Source organism: Aotus nancymaae, unplaced genomic scaffold, assembly GCF_030222135.1.
Source record: "Aotus nancymaae isolate 86718 unplaced genomic scaffold, 86718_ANA_hifiasm-v0.15.2.pri h1tg000010l, whole genome shotgun sequence".
Lineage (NCBI taxonomy): Eukaryota > Metazoa > Chordata > Mammalia > Primates > Aotidae > Aotus > Aotus nancymaae.
In genome coordinates this window covers 8,000,829-8,021,392 of record NW_026988421.1, presented here as the reverse complement: position 1 = coordinate 8,021,392, position 20,564 = coordinate 8,000,829, and the positions used below count along the sequence as shown (strand labels likewise).

Sequence of the window (20,564 nt, the reverse complement as noted above, 5' to 3'; positions counted from 1 at the left end):
ATAGACTCTAAGGTAAGTCTGTAGGTTTAAATTGTGGGCTCTATTATTTACCAGCAAGTCATGAACATCACAGGTCTTTCTTTCTTTCTTTCTTTCTTTCTTTCTTTCTTTCTTTCTTTCTTCCTTTCTTTTCTTTCTTTCTTTCTCTTTGTTTCTCTTAACTTTTTTGGCTTTCTTTCTTTGTATCTCTCCCTTTCTCCTCCCTCCCTCCCTCTCTCCCTTCCTTTCTTCCTTTCTTCTCGTTTCTTTTTTCTCTTCCTTCCCTCCCCTTCCTTCTTTTCTTTCTTTCTTTTTAAACAGTAACTCTTATTCAGAGTAGGCTCTAACATATGAACAGCAAAATCGGACATTAACAGTAGCACATCATGTTAATACCATGCAAAAGTACAGATTTAGGCACTTTGTCAAAGAAAATGTTTGGAAATAAATGAGGTTATTGAGTCTTCTGTCACATGCAAAGGACTCTTATTTCCTATTTATATCCTTTAAAACTGTCGCATTAAATGGAACATAAGACCTTCAACATCAGTAGTACTCTTTCCTAAATAAGGAAAGAAAACAGAACCCCTTACTTTACGGACTACATAAAACCCTATGGCCACCAAGAGTTCTCTTTTACTGATGAGTGAGATTCAAGTCAAAGAAATTCAAAACTACTCAAGATTTCCAAGTGACATATTTTCTGCATAGATTTTGGATTTACACACCCTGGCTTCCTATTTATATATTTAGATATCAGAGTTCACACAGCACATTTTGCCTTTACCATAATGAAAATGATGTATATAGCATGAAGAGTTTGATTCAACTAAGTCAAGAGTTTTAAAGCCTTCTCTGATTAGAATCTGCTATCCTTTCAGTTGACAGAAAATAAAAAACATGGACACAGCAGGCCACCCAATCAGAGCAGTTGATTGGAGGAGGGGACTGAAATCTCATTAGTGTTAATGACTCACCAAGTGTAAATGGGGAAAAGCAACAGTCACATTTCTGTGTAACGTGATTTTATAGTAAACATGAATTTGCCAGTGTCCAATATGAATTAGAAAATATCTGTCTTCACACCAATATATATTTAATTTGGATTATTTTATCTATTCCATGATGAGTCATGGAATGCAGAACCTTTAATAACAAAAGCTTTAAGGAAGGACAAGGTGGCTGTCCTGGTTCTCCAGGAGTCTATGCTTAACATTGGACTTATGTCCTCTTGAATACTAGTTGTTTCACCATGTTGCACAGCACTGATAACTAATAGGTTATCATAGGTAATTTGACACCATAGAGTTGATTCAAATTATATATCTAAACATTCTCATTATCAGCTGATTTAACATGAAAATCTAGCAAAGTATTTTCTTGGTATTTTTGTTCTACTTGGGTTAGCAGTTTTATACAAGGAAATTTGGTTACTTCTGTGATCTACAATAACTTAACATGATAACCATAATTATGATCGATGGCATATACTCAGACATTAGAATTTTAGAAGTCCTATACAGTTTTGGGACATATATTAATATCATTCACTAAAATATAACCTGAAGAAGATTAAACATTATTTTTTATTTTGACAATGTTTCCCATGTAACTAAGCATGTCAAATAACCCTGTATATGCTCCAGGGGCCCTCTGTGGCATCCAAAAGTTAGGGGTCAGAAAAGACCATTTTTGAGGCTGAAATTTTATTTGGGGAAGGCTGTTAAATATGTTAGAGGCATAAAACACTTGCTATTATGAAACGAAACTCCAGATGATCATAAGTCATTTATTTAGCCGATATGATGACTCAGAAAAAATTTTTTTTTGAGACTGAGTCTCACTCTGTCATGCAGGCTGGAGTACAATGGCACAATCTTGGCTTACTGCAACCTCCACCGCCCAGGTTCAAGTGATTCTCCTGCCTCAGCCTCCCAAGTAGCTGGGATTACAGGCGCCTGCCACCATACCTGGCTAATTTTTGTATTTTTAGCAGAGACAGAGTTTCACCATGTTGGCCAGGCTGGCCTCAAACTCCCAACCTCAAGTTGGAGGTCTGCCCACTTCGGCCTCCCAAAGTGCCAGGATTGCAGGCGTGAGCCACCTTGCCCAGCCCTTCAAAATTTTTTAAAAGACAAAAACCTTTACTCATTAAGAGGGAAGACTTAGCTTTCCAAATAATCTGTGTCCTGCCTTCTCCTTTTATTTGGTAGTTTATTTGCAAAACAAATAAAAACTTTTCATTATCCTTTACAATTACATGAAAATTTTGTTAAAGGGAGAGAAAGCCGAATTTCACCCCTTAATTAGTCCACCATTAATATTAACCCCAATATTTTATTTTTAAGTGAAACCTCAGACAAATCCAATCTTAATCAGTTTGACCGTAAACTAGGATTCTCATAACTACTATTCTTTACACATTTTTGTTAAAGAGCAGATCAATGGCTTAAGAAAAACTTGTACGTAAAGGAGATAGTAAAGGAGCATCAAAATTAACTTTAAGATTTTAGTTTACACAAAAAAGTTTACATAAAACACTTATCCCATTTACTATACTCAATTCCTTCATCTTCAACAGCTTATCTAGATTACTTCTATAAACTGAGATATTAGACACTATAACTGTTTTTAATAGACAGTGAACATCCAGTGCTCACCTAAACCTAAGTAAGAGCCTCAAATACATAGATATTTTTACCAATAACTCAGAAGACTTGGCTAACATCATTAAATTACTCTCATTTATCAAAACAAAACAAAACATAACAAAAAACAAGAAAAGGCAAGCAAACTAAGATCATTTTGTTTGGCTGGGTTTATAGTTTTATAACCTTCCATGCCAAACCCTGACACCACAGAATATCTAGTAAGACAAATATAAAATCCAGACAACAGTGTGTTGACAATTCTTAAGGCATTTCTATTTTTATTTTATCAATAGTTTTAAAACCAGTTGGTTAATACTTAAGTCATGTGAACTTGAAAATTGCTTACATTTCTTAATTTATGAGCACTCTTTTATTTGTAAGCTAATTTGGTAGCACAACATATAATAAGTGTACATACAAATAAACACATCTAGACATACACATACACACACACACACACACACAGATCCAGTAGCTTTTACCTTCGAACTCTAGCCATGAGCTAGCAATACAGGCTCACTGGTTTTACTTTGTATGCCCCAGTAGATAATCCAATGAAGGCTGTGAACCAAAATTTTGGGTAAAGTTTCCATGGCAGTTTGGTTTTTAAAGGCCAAGCCTCCCCAGACTGCAAAGAACACTGGGGCCAAACAGCATCAAAGGAGAGCATCACTTGTTAACCACGCCCCCTGCTTGGAACAGCAGCACAAAAGCCTGGGTACATGCAACACCATCCCACTTTCCCATTCAACAGCAAACTCAGATTCCAAACAATATTGGGACCAAACAGTACTGCAAAAGTTTCCATTGTCATCTGTGAGAGAAAATTCTGAGGAGGGCTTAGTACTGGACCTTAGAATCTCTGCCTAGGTGTCTCCTTTGAGAGGTGAAGGTCTGGAGTTCGATCCCCTGGGGCATCCCTCTTTAGGATCTAGTCTTAGATGGTCAGATGTCTCTGACCTCAGGTGGGCACTAATCTCACTTTTCATGTTTTCTACAACATACCTTCATTATTACCTTCATTATTACCTTCATCATTATTACTACTTTCATTACCATCACCATTATTAACAGTCACCTTTATCTCGAGGGCCTGAGTTGGTTAGTTAAGGTGGCCTCATTCTGTAGGTCCATCGGGGAGGTGACGTGCCTCGAGGGCGGCTGAATCTGTAACTACTGCATAGGCCGCTTTTCGTCGCCCCTCCGCTGTCACTATTGAATTCCCATTTACAAAAAGTCAAGGTCTGGGCTAGAGAGAGAAAGGTTAGACAGGCCCTCCCGAGGTGTAACAAATGTATCTATTAGTTTAGGACAGGAATAGGCTGGGGAGGGGGAGTGGGATGGAAGAGGAAACAAAGTAGCCGAGTTGAGTAGAGAAGTGGGATGAAGGCTGACTGAAGGATTTTTAAAGAGAAAGTAAGACTCAGAGTGTAGAGGAATGATAAAGAAGGACTGAGACCTGGGAAGGTATGCTAGGCCCTGAGTAGGAAGAAATAGTTAGCTCCTATATCCACTAAAAAGGAAATGGACTTACCTGCTACCTGCAGCTTTACCCTGGGCTTGGCAAGGGTGATGGGGGTCTTCGAGTCCCAGCTGCGTCAGTCGTCCAGAAGGCCGAGAAATTCAAGTGAAGTGTTTGCTTCCTGCAGACCAGCCTGCTCCTCACATAGAGGTGCGGGGAGTGGACCTGTGGTCCGGGACGGGCAATCAACCTTCCAGTGTCCAGTCTGTATGCAGTTTGGGCAAGGCCCAGGAGGTGGACAAGGACAGGGGTACTCCTGGGCCCAATGTCACTCTCGCCCACACCTGAAACAGGCTCTGGACCGGGCCCTCGAAGCGTTTTGAAAGGGTTTCAATCGACCTCCCCCACCGGATGTTTGGGGGGCTGCCGGCCTCAGGGCTGTTACTAGAGCTCGGGTTTAGAGGCCTACCCTCTGTTGTAGGTGGGCCTGTCGGGTGGCCTCAGCCTTATCCTCTCGGCCGTTAAAAACTTTAAATGCCATGTTTACCAGGTCCCATATGGGAGTTTGGGGGCCCTCCTCAGCTTTTTTAAGTTTCCTCCTTATATCAGCCGCCGACTGGGAGATGAAGTGGGTGGCTAGGACTGTGGCCCCTGCTAAGGAGGCTGGATCCAGCCGGGTATGGAGGATCATAGCATTAGTCAATCAGTCAAGGAAGGCGGCTGGGTTTTCATCAGGTCCCTGAGTTATTTCCCTCAACCTGTCGTAATTAACTACCTTCTGTGCTGCGCTTTGCATGCCCACTAGGAGGCACTATAGCATTTGGTCTTGGTGGCAGCGGCCACCTCGACCTTCCTGATAATCCCAATTAGGGTTGGCCTCGGGGACCGCTGCTGCACCTACTGGCATCTGGTTGTCAGTTAGGTGTACCTGATCAGCGTGTGCTCGGGCTGCTGTAAAGACCCGGTCACACTCATCTGGGGTGAGGGTGGAGGATAGGATTACATACGTGTCATGCCAGGTTAGGTCATATGCCTGAGTAAGATAGTGAAATTCTTTGGTGTAACCAGTAGGATTAGTGGAGAAAGACCCTAGACGTTTCTCAATGGCTGATGGATCGGAGAGGGAGAAGGGAACGTGCACTCGGACAATGCTCTCTGCTCCAGCCGCCTCACAGAGGGGGCAAAGGAGGGAGGTTTCATCGTTAGGAGCACAGTGCGAGTGGGTATGAGCACTAACAGGAGAGGCCAGGTTGGGACTAGGAGATGGAGGGTTAGGAGGTGGAGGGGCTGAGGGGGGTTGAAGTCTGTCATAAGGCGGAGGATTATTGGGTCGGGCCAGCGGAAAGGAGAGTTCCTCAGGCGCATTGGGATCGGAAAAGGAAGAGGAGGAGGGTGGAGGAACTAAGGGCGAAGAGGAGGTTTCCTTGGTTAGGAATACCTGGGCAGTGGTGCAAGAGGAACAGAGAGTGGGGCAGGAACGAAGATACCAGAAAGCCCGTACGTAAGGGATTTCTGACCATTTACTGTTCTTTTCACAAAATTTGTCTAGGTCTGTCAGGACATTGAAGTCGAATGTGCCTTCCGGAGGCCACTTGGACTGGTTATCTAGAGGATACTGTGGCTGGGCTATGGTAGAAAGGAAGAGCAGCTTTTTCTTTTTTATGGAAAGCCCTAGTTTGGGTAGATTTTGGATTAGGCATCATGGCGACTTGGGGTCTAAGTGGGACATCTGATTCCCCATAGTTGGCTTTTGTGGGGCAGTTAGAGGCAAGGAAGGGACAGGAACAGGTATTACACTTATTACAGGCAGAGGTATTCTTTTCCTGAAGGAGGTGGTTGAGGGAATTTTCAGGCAGCAATGAGTGTTAGGAGGAAGAGAATAAAGAGAGACAGAGTTAAAGCTATTTGAAAATTAGAAGGCACAATAAAGATAGTATTACGTAGAAGACCAACAGACAAAGAAACTGAGGCCAGCACACGAAGATCCAATGCGAAGGGTTTATTCAGGCTCCTGGGTGAGGTTCTGCAGTCCGACAGGACGGGCCTGAGAAGTCGCATGGGCTCCTCTCAGACATGGGTTTTTATAGGGAGTAGAGGCATTCGATTGGTTGTGGGAGAGCAGGGTGTGGGCACAGCAGGACTACTATTGGGTAGGGTTACAAGCCTTTGTCTGAAAGCCAGGCTGTGTGGGAAGGGGAGAAGAGAACATGCCTGAGCATGCCCGAGCATGTCCGAGCATGCCCGAGCTTGTTTGAGCCTGCCCGAGCATGTCCGAGCTTTTGGAAAGAGAAAAGGGGCGGGGTGTGCATCCATGCTCCCGGCGAGGCAACCGGCCTTACAGGTATGACCCTAGAGCTCATCTGATTAGATCCTTGATCCTGTCCACTTCTTATGATAATTAAGTCCTCACTCCTCAGTTCAAGCACTTAGGTTCCCTCTGTGGCCACATGCTTGATTCATCTGGGTATGCCCAGTTTTATGTGACCTGAGGTCCATGGCAACTGAAAAACAACTCACCATTTTGTTATATAAAAATTGAATCAGATTGGTCTGGTGAGGCTACACACTGATTTAAATCTCAGGGACATTCTTTCTCAGACACTAATAGATTAGTTGGTAAATGTTACCATAATAAACTAGTTTAATTATTGTAACAACATTGAGCAGTTAGGATCTTATCCTTAAAATTTTTCTGTGTCATACTGAGCACATTATCTAAAACCTACTTCTAGCTTTTAAAAGCAAGCCTACTTTGAATCCCTTTGAAAACAGGCTGGGTATGGTAGCTCAGGCCTATAATCCCAGCACTTTGGGAGGCCAAGGCAGAAGGATCACTTGAAGCCAAGAGTTTGAAACTAGCCTGGGTAACAAAGCAAGACACTGTCTCTACAGAAAGTTAATAAACTAGCTGGGCATGGTGGCACACACCTGAAGTCATAGCTAGTCAGAAGGCTAGAGTGGGAGGATCACTTGAGTCCAGGAGGTAGAGGCCTCAGTGAGCCGTGGTGATGCTACTACACTCCATCCTGGGTGACAGAGCAAGACCCTATCTCAAAAAAATAAAATAAAAATGAAATGCCAAAGCATACATGGTTCAGACAATTGTACATACTTTTAAGTCTTAAAATTTTTGCTGGGCCTGTAATCCCAGCACTTTGGGAGGCTGAGGCGGGTGGATCACGAGGTCAAGAGATCAAACCATCCTGGTCAACATGGTGAAACCCCGTCTCTACTAAAAATACAAAAAATTAGCTGGGCATGGTGGCACGTGCCTGTAATCCCAGCTACTCAGGAGGCTGAGGCAGGAGAATTGCCTAAACCCAGGAGGCGGAGGTTGCGGTGAGACGAGATCGTGCCATTGCACTCCAGCCTGGGTAACAAGAGCGAAACTCCGTCTCAAAAAAAAAAAAAATTTTTTTTTGCTGGGCATAATGGCTCACAACTGTAATATCAGCACCTTGAAAGACTGAGCCGGGAGGATCACTTGAGGCCAGGAGTTCAAGGTCAGCCTGGGCAATATAGCAAGACCCCATCTCTCTTTCTAAAAGAGAAAGAAAAGAACTATGTAAAATTTCTTAAAGTTTTTTCTTGTTAAATATTTCTGATTTACATAAAAGTACAAAAACTAATATAACTGGTACTTATATACATACAATCCACCTTTGCTACAGATTTGTTTTAAAGGTTAGTCAAGTGAAGCAATACTACAGATTTTTTTAAAGAAATAAAACAGCCCAGGCATGGTGGCTCATGCCTGTAATCCCATCACTTTGGGAAGCCAAGGTGAGTAGATTGCTTGAGCCCAGCAGTTTGAAACCAGCCTGGCTGACATGACAAAATCCCATTTCTACTAAAAATACAAAAATTAGCTGGACATGGAGGCACATGCCTGTAGTCACAGCTACTTGGAGGCTGAAGCATGAGAATCACTTAAACCCAGGAGGCAGAGTTTGCAATGAGCTGAAACCACACCACTGCACTACAGCCTGGGTGATTGAGCAAGATTCTGTCTCAAAAAAAAGAGAGAGGAGAAAAAAAGAAATAAAACAATGCCAACACAAAACCCACACTTCCACCCTCTCCTCAGATGTAACCACCATCTGTATGCTTCCTGTTTGTGTTTTTAAACTTTTACTGTATCTTTGTATACTCATAAGAATATATACTCTCATTTGGTGTTTTAACGTATACATAAATGCTGTCATCCTGAACAAAGCCTCTCGCAAATTGCATCTTTAACTCTATACTATATTTTCAAGATTTGTCCATGTTGATCCACATAGCTCCCTAGTTCGCTTTAACTGCTCTAAGATATTCTGTTGTGTCAATATACTACAATTTATGCATTGCTTTGTTGACAGATAATTAGATTTTTGCCTTTATAGCAATCACTGCATCTTTTGCACATGTCTATTTGTGTATCTGAACTGAAGTAAAATTTCTGGGCCTTAGTGTAAATATGTTATTTTAGTTCACTTTGTGCTGCTATAACAGAATACCATAGATTGGGTACTTATAAAAAAAAGAAATTTATTTCTCAAAGTTCTGGAGGATGGGAACTCCAAGATCCAGACACAGGCAGGTTCAGTTGTCTGGATAAGGCTTTCTTCATGCATCCTCCTCGGCAGAACGGAAGGGCCTGGTCCAATGCTGTGTGAGGCCTCTTTTATAAGGGCCTTAGTGTTATTCCCAAGGAGGAGCTCTTATGACCTAATCACCTCTTAAAGACCCCACCTCTCAATACTAGGACATTAAATTTCAACATCTGAATTTTAAAGGGGACACATGCAAACCATAGCATCTGTCCTTATGTTTACTATCACTTAATTGTCCAAAGTGATCGCAACAGCGATTTATATACTCAACCCACAGAGTATAAGAATTTCTCTTTTCTAGCTGGGTGCAGTGGCTCATGCCAGTAATCCTAGCACTTTGGGAGGCTAAGGTGGGCAGATCACTTGAGGTCAGAAGTTCGAGACCACCCTGGCCAACACAATGAACCCCCATCTCTACTAAAAATAGAAAAAAAATAGCTGGGTGTGGTGTTGCACACCTGTAATCTTAGCTACTTAGGAGGCTGAGGCATGAGAATCACTTGAACCTGGAAGGCCAAGGTTGCAGTGAGCCAAGATCGTACCATTGCATTCCAGCTTGGGTGACAGAGCGAGACTCTGTCTCAAAAAAAAAAAGAAAAAAATATTTCTTCTTTCTCCCCACAACCTTTCCTAACTCTTAAGGGTCAAGTAGTTGGGGAGAAGCTTCCATAGGAGACAGCACAACATCTCTGATATGTCTTCCTTTGCCTTTCATATATTGTGAAAGCTGGGTTTGAAGCACTTTAAGAATGTTCAGAACAATGGTTCATTATGCTGGAGCATAATGGAGGAAGGGAACTAACTCAGTTCTTTTGCTAACCGAGTTTAGCAAAAGAGCCTTTACCAGAACATTCCAGGTCAGGAGTTCTTAACCTTCTTTGTGTCTTGAATAAGAGTAAACAACAATGTAGTCAAGTTTGTAGACCTTTTCTCAGTGATCCAAAATGCATATGATATATAGGGTTGCAAAGGAAATCAATTGTAAAACAGTTATAAAAATATATTTTTTTCCCCAAAGATGCTAGATATAAAAATACTTTTTGGCCGGGCGCGGTGGCTCAAGCCTGTAATCCCAGCACTTTGGGAGGCCAAGGCGGGTGGATCATGAGGTCAAGAGATCGAGACCATCCTGGTCAACATGGTGAAACCCCATCTCTACTAATACAAAAAATTAGCTGGTCATGGTGGCGCGTGCCTGTAGTCCCAGCTACTCAGGAGGCTGAGGCAGGAGAATTGCCTGAACCCAGGAGGCGGAGGTTGCGGTGAGCCGAGATTGCGCCATTGCATTCCAGCCTGGGTAACAAGAGCGAAACTCCGTCTCAAAAAAAAAAAAAAAAAACTTTTTAATTGTGATATACTTATGTGTATTTGTTAATGAAATAAGATCTGGCAGTAGTTTTGATAACTGCTGTGAATTTGAAGTAGTGAAGATCACAAATAATATTTCAAGATATTTGCACCAAATCAATGTGATATAAAAGTATCTGTAATTTCTTTTGATGACAGAGTCACAGATACTGCTAAGACTATTGTAACTTGTTGCCTGCATTAATAATAGAAGGAAATGCTGTATTTTTAGTTAGAGGTTAATGAAATAAGGATGTAATTTTACCCCCATCCAAGTTCATGGGCTTTATTGTTCTGTCCACAGAGGCCCAGGTTTGATCATCAGCGCTTCTAAGTGCAACAGAACTCTGGTCAGTTGAGTAAGAAACAGATCAGACTCAAGCTCTGGAAAGTATTTGGCAAGGCATAAATAACCATTATTCCATTCAAGTAGCAATTGCTGTTCTGTACAAAAAAATGTGATGATGTGGTGCAATGGGTTATAACTGTGGAAAATCATTTTGATGGAGTGGACACCAAAGCTGCAAAGGCTGAGGTCAACACTGAGGGGCAGGGGACATTAGAAAATCAGCATCAAAACATCAGGCTGTGCCGTCAAAGGCAAGGAAAAGAAAAGTCTCCTTTATTAAAGACTGTCATACTATTAATAAATGGAAATTTTTTTTCTGCCAAAAACTGATAGGTAATATCTCTCAATGCTTTGGTTAAAAATGGATTCCATTCACTTAACATATAGTCACTGTATTTTATGAAGAACATCTTCAATAATCTTGCCCTGTGATCGTATACCATTTCTTACCTTTTAAAGTACAATTGTCTCTGTTATCGTGTCTGTGAATATAAAATCACTGCTATGTTTTGAACGGTCCTATACTTTGTCAGTGGCAATATTGCAACCAAGGGGCTCATAGTTGTGTCAGTGGGAAAAATAGGTATTAATTTAAAATAGAATAGAATAATAATTTTTAATAGAAATTTAAAAACCAGATCTACTGGCTTTTAAATTTCTCAGTAGTGAGCTTTCTTTTATAGATGAACTTAGGTACAAAGGTAATATATTAACTAACAGACACACAGAATTCTGTCATGGGTTTAGTGAAGTAAATAACCTCCCTTAGAAATGAGAAATGTGGGCAAAGTATTATAGCTTTTGAAATGTAATTGGTAAGTTTCATAAGCATTTTGTGGAGAAGGCTAGTTGGCTCTTACTATATGCTAAGCCCTTTTATGGATGGTCTTACTAATCCTCACAAAACTCCAAGAGGTTGGTACTTGCATTTTACAAGTAAGGAAACTAAGACTCTGAGAGGTTTTAACTGAGAGGTTAAAAATCACTTGCCCGAGATCACATAATTTAAATATCAGAAGCTAGGATCTGAAACTAGTTCTTTCAGACTTAAGAGCCTATTTTCTTAACCTTTATGCTGCCTGCAAGATGCTGAAAAAAAAAAAATTAGCCTTGGAAATTACAAAAGCCCAGCTGCCTGGGCCCACTCAGGGCAGGGCAGGTAGCTCTGTGCCCTCACAAGAGAACAGTCTTGAGAATGGTCAGTCTTAGACATCAGTGGTGTTACAGTTCCAGTTTCCCTATGTAAAATGTCAGTGAAATGTGAAATACATTGGAGGATGAATTCTGTCGAGAAGGTTCTGTCTCCTTGATTGATAAAAGTTAATTATCTGGGAAATTCACTTATTTAAAGCAGCGCATTGCTGGATAAAGAAGGTATTACATCATGTTAACAAACTAGTTTGTGTTATGTTTAGAAGACTGAATTTTAAAATGCACTAGGTTAAGTTTCCTTATTTTGGTGACATGAAATATAAGAATGGGTTATAAAGCTATTCTCAAAATAACATTATAAAGTTATTCTCAAAGAAAATGACATTCAAGTACCTGTCTTTGGTGTGTGTATATGTTCCCCCTATTAATGGGGGCTGTTCCTACAGTTAAGAAGAAATTTCCCAACTTGCTTGTCTTCTTGGAAGATTCCTCCTCATGTCCCAAAATCTTCCGGGTCAGAAGCTGTACTCAATATAACAAATAATGGAGTGCCCTTTGTTCCATTGCAAACATTTACAGATGAAGAAATGATGATAAAGAGTTCGGGTAAGTAAATTTATCAGCATAACCTTTTTTTCCCCCAGACAGGATCTCACTCTGTCAGCTAGGCTGGAACATAGTGGCACAATCATGGCTCACTGCAGCCTCACCTCTGGGCTCAAGCTATCCTCCTGCTTCAGCCTCCTGAATAGCTGGAAAAACGTCACCTTATTATTCCTCTGGTCATGAATTGGATCTACAATATGAAGTCACATACGACTTGTTTGAAAGATATGTTCCTCTAAATTTGTGAATGTAGTTTTTTGACATAAATTCTTTTTGAAGAAAAGCAATGCATATCCAAGATTAAAACAACAGAATAAAAGCCTTTATAGTTGAAGGTGAAGACTCTCTCACCCTGTTCTCTAGTTCCCCAGTTCTTACCACCTTGTTACCAGTTTCTTATATAGCCTTGCAGAGTTAGAAGTACATATCTGTTCCACTTTTCTTTAGATAGTGGGTTTTCATACTTTCTGTGGAATTTAAATTTTACCTTTATCTATGCCTGTGGTTGAAACAGGGAGCCTGAATGAAGAAGCAGAAGTTATATGCCACTAAACCTTAAAGCAGTTTGCATTCATTTATTTATAGGAATAGATGTAGGTGTAAAATTATGATATATTTTAAAATCTGTAGCAGAACATCAGAATATTGTTCTTGGAGAATATGGATGATAGGTGTATTTGTTTTCTATTGCTGGGTGTTGCATCACTACAAACTTAACAGGTTAAAACAACACCTGTGTAGTGGCTCACAGTTCTGTGAGTGAGAAGTCCAGCTGGAGCAAGTCCAGGCTCAGGGTCTCAGAAGGCCAACATCAGTGTGTCAGTTGGGCTTAGTTTTTATTCAGAGCTCAGGGTCCTTCCAAGCTCCCATAGTTGTGTCAGTATGCAGTTCCTCGCAATTGCAAGCCTGAGGTCCTTTTGCCCGGCAGAGGTTGTCCCCAACTCCTGGAGGCCTCTGTATTCCTTGCCTTGTGGCTCCCTCCATCTTCAAAACCAGTAGCTCTCCCTCCCAGCATCAAATCTCTCTCATTCTTAAAACCTGTTTCACCGGAAAGAGCCCTATCTTTTTTTAAGGGCTCACCTGATTAGGTCATGCCCACAAACTGTCATCTCCCTGTTTTAAGGTCGGCTGATTTGGGAGCCTAATTGTACCTGTAAAATCCCTTCACGGCAGCACTTAGATTCATGTTTGACCGAATAACTGAGAGAGTACATATATACACCAGTGGCTGGGAATCTTGGTGCTGTCTTAGAATTATGTCTGTCGTAATAAGTAAGTTTCTTTTCTCTTTCTTTTTTTTCTTTCTTTGAGATGGAGGTTTGCTCTTTTTGCCAGGCTGGAGTGCAGTGGCATGATCTTGGCTTACTGCAACCTCTGCCTCCCCGGTTCAAGCAATTCTCCTGCCTCAGCCTCCCAAGTATTTGGAGGCACACACCACCACGCTTGGCTAATTTTGTATTTTTAGTAGAGATGGGGTTTCACCATGTTTGCCAGGCTGGTCTCGAACTTCTGATCTCAGGTGATGCACCAACCTCGGCCTCCCAAAGTGCTGGTATTATAGGCGTGAGCCACTGCGCCCGGGTAGTAAATTTCTTTTCCTTTGCTCCCTCATCTTTTAGGTATGGTCTCAGGGAAGTGAGTTTGGTATGTGTAAGGAAAAACAGGGTGAATGGTCAAACAGTTTACATAAATCAAAGAATTTGCTTAGAGTATCTTGTTCTCTGTCTTTAGTCACTCGTATTTATTTCTTTAGTACCCACCTAGCCTAAGCACAGAAGCAACAAAGATGGGCAAGAAAACAATCACTGCTTTTAAGGAACTCATAGTCTAGTGGCAAAGACAGTCAAATAAAGGAAATAGTTTCAGAATAACACAGTACATGTCATGGAGGTGTTTGGGGAGCAAAGCAGAGGCACCTACAATTTGCTAGGCATGGCAGAAGTGGGCTAAGGAAACAGTCAGGAAAGGCTTCCCAGAGAGTGTGGAGCTTGAGGACAAAGTGCAGTTGGCCAGCTGGGCAAGGGGAAGGAAGAGATTCTACACAGAGGGAGTCGCTTGTGCAGAAACGAAGCAAGCCAGCTGGCCTGCACTGAACTGTCAGTTTAGCCCGGTTGCCTTCTCTACCAACTTGGTATTATGTTGGTAGTAAACTTAAGAAGGTATTTTCATCAAAATGAATTCTAGATGCATCTAAGTCTTAAAACGTTAAAAAAATGAGACAGTGGTTTTCAACTGGGGCAAGTTTGCCACCAGGGGACATTTAGCAATATTTAGAGACATTTTTGATTGCCACAACTTAGAAATAGGAGATGCTCCTGCCAGCTAGTGGGGTAGCAGCCAGGGATGCTGCCCAACATCCTGTGGCGCACAGGTTGGCCCCACAACAAAGAGCCACCGGCTCCAAAATGTCAACAGTGCCAGGGTGGAGAAACCCTGTTCCATATGACCACGCAGTTATTAAAAGGACCAGGTTAGATGGGATATGCTGACATAGAAAGATCATCAAGATATAGATGGGGGAAAACAAGGCACACACGAATATGTATCTTATGATTCCTTTGTATAAATGTGTGTGTGTGTGTGTGTACAGGTAAGTATAGATGATTTTCAAAGAATAGTTTTCAGAAAGAATGCATAATAAATTTAAAATTAATTCCCTTTGGGTAGAGCAGAGCATGGCTTTCATTTTTCATTTTGCGCTTTCTTTATTGTTTGTGTTTTTGCACCAACTACATACATCATTTACTTTGTAATGTCATCAAGAGTTACAAAGGGATATGGGGAACTACACCTTTCTATGTTAAAAAGAAGACTTCATAAATTCTATTTTAAAAGTATAAGAAGGGTACCTGTGTATATTTTAACTTATTAGTTAAAATGTAAAATGTTGTCAGCAAACCCGGAGCTATTATCATCTTTATTAATGTGGCTGTCACTTGAACACACACTTATCAGTAATTCTTTTTTCCTGCAGTTAAAAAATTTGCTCAAGAACAACTTGCACCTTTGGTTTCAACCATGGATGAAAATTCAAAAATGGAGAAATCAGTAATACAAGGATTATTTCAACAAGGGGTATATTTCATAATTCTTTCCATTTCAAGCTTTTATAAAAACATCTTAGTGTTAAAATATATGCATATTTTAAAATTGAGGGATGGTAATGATAGCATAATGAAGCCTTCATTTCCCAGTCAAAATTATCTGTGTTCTTTTTTCGATTGAAATCCTTCTTAATGTTTATGTACTTAAAAGTTTTTAAAAATGGAATTAACATTTTAAATTAGAAATACTGTGCATGTTAAGGAAAGGTTTGGAAGTAAGATGACTTCTTTGTATCTTTAGACCAGTGGTTCTCAACTGGGGGCAGTTTTGCCCTTTAGGAGACATTGGGCATTGTCTAGAGACATGTTTGGCTGCCACAGCTGAGGCATGCTACTGGCATCAAGTAGGACAGAGACACGGGATGTTGCTTAACGTCCCACAGTGCACAGGACAAGTGCCACAACAAAGAATTATCCAACCCAATGCCACTGTGAAGAAACCCTACTTTAGATAGTAAAACTTCATAGTGTAGTTTATATTCTACCTGAATCCCTATATAAGTGATGACCTTAGAAGCAGAGGTGATACATGAATTCCACGTTAACCAGGCAACAGATTCCCATCTTTCCAAGTCACACAGCTCTTTAATGGAAGTACACCATATGAAATAGATACAAGTAAAACTGCTGTCACTGTGAGTAGGGGGAGAGGCTATTAGCATAGAGGCTTCTAGAAGAACATTTTAAAAATCACCGCACTCATCATTTCTCACTTCTCCAGAGGTATGAAATATTTATTTTTTTATTTTTAATACTAAAGATGTCCCAGAACAAGTGGCTGCTATTCAGAGCCATTGACCTAAATCTTGTCTGCCATCCCGTTTGAAAAATAACCATTGCCACTTAGCTAGATAGTTTTCTTTCTTTCTGTTTTAAAGCAACCAGCTTTTTTAATACTGTGTGGAGTAGTGATTCTTCCATCTTTCTTTTAGCAGTCAAACTCTTGGGAAAATGGAATCTTATGTGGAGCTGTAGTGGTCAAACAGGCGGCCGATGTGAACAGATGGATTCTGTGAGTCCATTCCTCAGCCAGGTTTTATTTTTATTGCTTGCAGACTCTCCAGGCTTCTGGGAGCAGTCTCAGTTTCACCGTGTGAGATCTCCCCTGCAGTGCTCGTTCCTGCAGCGGGGCTGTCTGCAGAGTGATGCGGTCCCTGCACCCTGCTACTCATCTCCACAGACCACTCCTACGCAGATGCAGCATCACCTGCCTCCGCACTCCCATTGCCCTGGCTCTTCAGTCATAATGGCTTGCAAAAACAGTATTCCCACTTTGGGAGAGATTAGTGACTTTTTTTTAGAGAAGCAATGTCTCTGACATCTGTTAAACACCTTGTAATGAGGTAGCCAGTGTGCCCTCCTCGGTCCTCAGGCAAACCCAGATCCTTCAGATCTTCCTTGTTTCTGGGCTTTTTCACCATTCAGTCACCCCAATTTCTGTTCTGTTTTCCTGTTGTAACCCAAAATGTAATAGCAACAACCCTAACTGCAGCATAGTGTGACTCCAGGAATGTCTAGAGAGAGACTAAGAGCATTATCCTTCTACTAACAGCTGTGGGTTTTGAATTACACATGCACACATGCCCTTTGTGAAACTGAGAGTATATGTGAGTTTCAGTAGTGATGGAACAAGGTTGTTGGAAAGCTTGGCTGGCACTGGTCATGTTTACCAGGCACCGATGCCTTGGCTAGTGTGGCTCTAGCAAACACCACTGCATGTTCTCTGCTAACCATCCTGAACTTGTGACTGTGGCTTAAAAGGAATAGTCATTCAATTATTAACTTGGCTGAAAAAGTCAAGGTGAAGGAGCCTGACTAGAAGAAATTTTGCCAAATGAAACTGTAGACATTACTGTTGAGGAGTAGGTTATTTTCTTCTTTCCTTATTACATTGAAATCAGCATAAGGCAGGTAGGGCATGTTGAAAAACCAAAATCCCACCTACCTTCTTTAAGTAGGCAACAACAGTTCTTAGCAAGGAAGGTTATCTATTTATATAAGATATTTTCTCTTTCCATTCAGCTACCCTTCAAAGGGCTTTTTGAATCCCAAAAGGAAGCAAATGATAGCATGTAACTTCATGCTTTTCAAATATATAGTTTCTGATACAGATTTTTTAGTTACCGATGGCAAAATTGCCACACCAAATTAAAATAAAGGATACATACGAAATTTTTAAATGAAGAATAAATATGGTTGCTGAGCACGGTGGCTCACACCTGTAATCCCAGCACTTTGGGAGGCCAATGTGAGTGGATCACCTGATGTCAAGGGTTTGAGACCAGGCTGGGCAACAAAGTGAAACCTGTCTCTACTAAAAATACCAAAAACAAACAAAAAATTAGCCAGGTATGGTGGTGGGCGCCTGTAATCCCAGGTACTTGGGAGGCTGAGGCAGGAGAATTGCTTGAACCCAGGAGGCAGAGGTTGCAGTGAGCTGAGATCGTGCCATTGTACTCCAGCCTAGGAAATGGAGCAAGACTCTGTGTCAAAAAAAAAAAAAAAGAAGAAATATGGTTACATTTTATTTTTTAACTTGTTCTTGCAAGAAATTTCCCTGTATAAAAATAGGTTTCTTAATCTATGTTGCCTTGTTTTTTCTTTAGTTGATGGGTATTGACACTGACCCGAAATATGGAGGTACAGGAGCTTCATTTTTTTCCACTGTGCTCGTGATAGAGGAGTTAGCCAAAGTGGATGCATCTGTGGCTATCCTTTGTGAGATCCAGAACACACTAATTAACACACTGATTAGAAAATTTGGAACAGAAGAACAAAAGGCCACCTATTTGCCTCAGCTCACTACAGAAAAAGTGAGTTGAGATGAATTGTTGATCTAATGGATCTAATCTTTAGTAAGTTTACAATATTTTCAGGAAAAAAGTAGCTTCAATGTTGACTTTACTATCCAAGACTACAATGCATTATCGTTAATTGAAGCAATGCTCAGTAAATTAATGCTACTGAAAAAGTGCACTCTGCCTCTTATTTGCCACTTGGAAATTTAGAAAATAATCATCAGATAATAAAATCGTTTCTTTTTGTCCCAATTGTATTTGCTAATACCTTTGTTGATGGTTTCATTTACATTGTGATATCTTTCTACAATAATTATTAAAATCAATTTTAATTAGTATGTGCTCATATGTTTTTGGAAAATAATATTTTCAAAACACCATTACTATTTTCATAAACATAGGCTTTTTAAAAAGCAGCTAGAGATTTGATTTATAAATGTCCATTTTGCCGTATTTGTTATGCAGAGTATGAATACAGTTATTAATTTGGACATTTTTTTCTCCCATATGTAGTTAGGAAGTTTCTGCCTTTCGGAGGCTGGAGCAGGTAGTGACTCATTTGCTTTGAAGACCAGAGCTGATAAAAAGGGCAATTATTATGTCCTCAATGGGTCAAAGTTGTGGATCAGCAATGCTGAGTATGCAGGGCTCTTTCTGGTGATGGCGAATGTAGACCTTACCATTGTAAGTTTGAAAATGAAATTTATTTCTTTTTTCCCACTTCTTTTATCTTTCCTTATCTTTTCCTCCTTCTATTTCCTTTTTAGGACTTCATCTTAAATTCTCTACTCTTCTTAGTACTGAAAATGTCAGATTTGAGGTGGCATTTTTTTCACTTTACATATTAATCTCCTAAAATAAATATTGTTGACACAATTATTAGAGTTAGCCCACCATACCCACGGATTCAACCAACTCTGGATTGAAAATATTTGGTTGAAAAAAAAAATTCTACAAAGTTCCAAAAAGTAAAATTTGAATTTGCTTTGAGCCTAGTACCATGTTGAATCCACCTGCATAAAGTGATGTGTATGCATTATATTAGGTATCAAATAATCTAGAGATGACTGAGCATCTACAGGAGCATATGCATAGGTTATATGCAAATATTACATCATTTTATGTAAGGTACTTGAGCACTGTCAGATTTTGGTATCCATGGTTGGGGTTGGGTCCTGGAACTACTCCCCCACAGAGATGGAGGTATGACTGTTTGTGGAGAACCAATTATTACTTATCTCCTAATGTATTATATAGAAAAATAATCTTTTTTTTTTTTTTTTTTTGATATGGAGTCTCGCTCTGTCTCCCAGGCCAGAGTGTAGTGGCGCGATCTCACCTCACTGCAACCTCCACCTCCTGAGTTTAAGCAATTCTCCTGCCTCAACCTCCCAAGTAGCTGAGACTATAGATGCACACCACCATGCCAAGCTAATTTTTGCATTTTTGTAGAAACAGGGTTTCACCACATTTGCCAGGCTGGTCTTGAACTCCTGATGTTAGGTGATCTGCTCACCTCAGCCTCCCAAGGTGCTAGGATCATAGGCGTGAACCACTGCACTTGGCCCTAATCTTTAATTTTGTTGAATTTCCAATTTTCTGTTTAGTAATGAAGAATTTAAGTATCTATTTAGTACATTTATTTTTAAGAATATTTTATTCTTACTTGGAAAATGGACATTTCCTTTGGAAAATAGACATATAGCAAAATAATAAATATATTTTTTTCACCAGTAAATACAGTATTTTCACTAATGTAACAATTGAATTAAATTGTTAAAACTTTTTTTTTTCCAAGATGGAGTTTCACTCTAGTTGCCCAGGCTGGAGTGCAATGGCGCGATCTCGGCTCACTGCAACCTCCGCCTCCTAGGTTTAAGCGATTCTCCTGCCTCAGTCTCCCAAGTAGCTGGGATTACAGGTGCCCGCCACCACACCCAGCTAATTTTTGTATTTTTAGTAGAGACGGCGGTTCACCATGTTGGCCAGGCTGGTCTTGAACCCCTGACCTCAGGTAATCCACCTGCCTTGGCCTCCCAAAGTGCTGGGATTACAGGCATGAGCCACCATACCTGGCTTAAAACTTTAAATAGCAAAATTAAATGAAGAACATGGCATTCTCGTGATCATATAATTGTGTAATAATAATTTTAATATTTATAATGGTTTCTGAAAAAGTGAAAGAAATGGTAAGGTTCTATAGTTTGGATCTAGTGTCCTCTAATTACTCTCATTTCATAATGCCCATGTTGCAATTCTGAGTCTGTTAGTAGTTATTATTAAAGTCCATTTTTTGTTTTCTTTTTACTTGAACTCTTTAGAAACAAGGCATTTTATAAATCCAAGTGGTAACAGCATTTTAAATCTTCTTTTTAGGGATATAAGGGAATTACTTGCTTCTTAGTAGATCGTGATACTCCAGGCCTTCATATAGGAAAACCCGAAAACAAATTGGGGCTCAGAGCTTCTTCCACCTGCCCATTAACATTCGAAAATGTCAAGGTGGGTATCTTAGACCAAT

The 20,564-nt window shown here is 40.4% G+C and overlaps 1 protein-coding gene across 2 annotated transcripts in view; it reads left to right on the top strand.

Annotated features, from left to right (window-relative positions):
* The window catches only part of ACADSB (acyl-CoA dehydrogenase short/branched chain), a 51,093-nt gene that overhangs the window by 16,911 nt on the left and 13,618 nt on the right, over nucleotides 1–20,564 (top strand). The window contains exons 2-6 of one of the 2 annotated variants that reach the window (XM_012453416.2): nucleotides 11,982–12,141; nucleotides 15,116–15,216; nucleotides 17,852–18,058; nucleotides 18,557–18,727; nucleotides 20,420–20,545. In XM_012453416.2, coding sequence (XP_012308839.1) covers nucleotides 11,982–12,141; nucleotides 15,116–15,216; nucleotides 17,852–18,058; nucleotides 18,557–18,727; nucleotides 20,420–20,545 — 765 coding nt within the window. The remainder of the gene's footprint in view (nucleotides 1–11,981; nucleotides 12,142–15,115; nucleotides 15,217–17,851; nucleotides 18,059–18,556; nucleotides 18,728–20,419; nucleotides 20,546–20,564) is intronic. The other variant, XM_064373759.1, reaches the window with a different exon arrangement.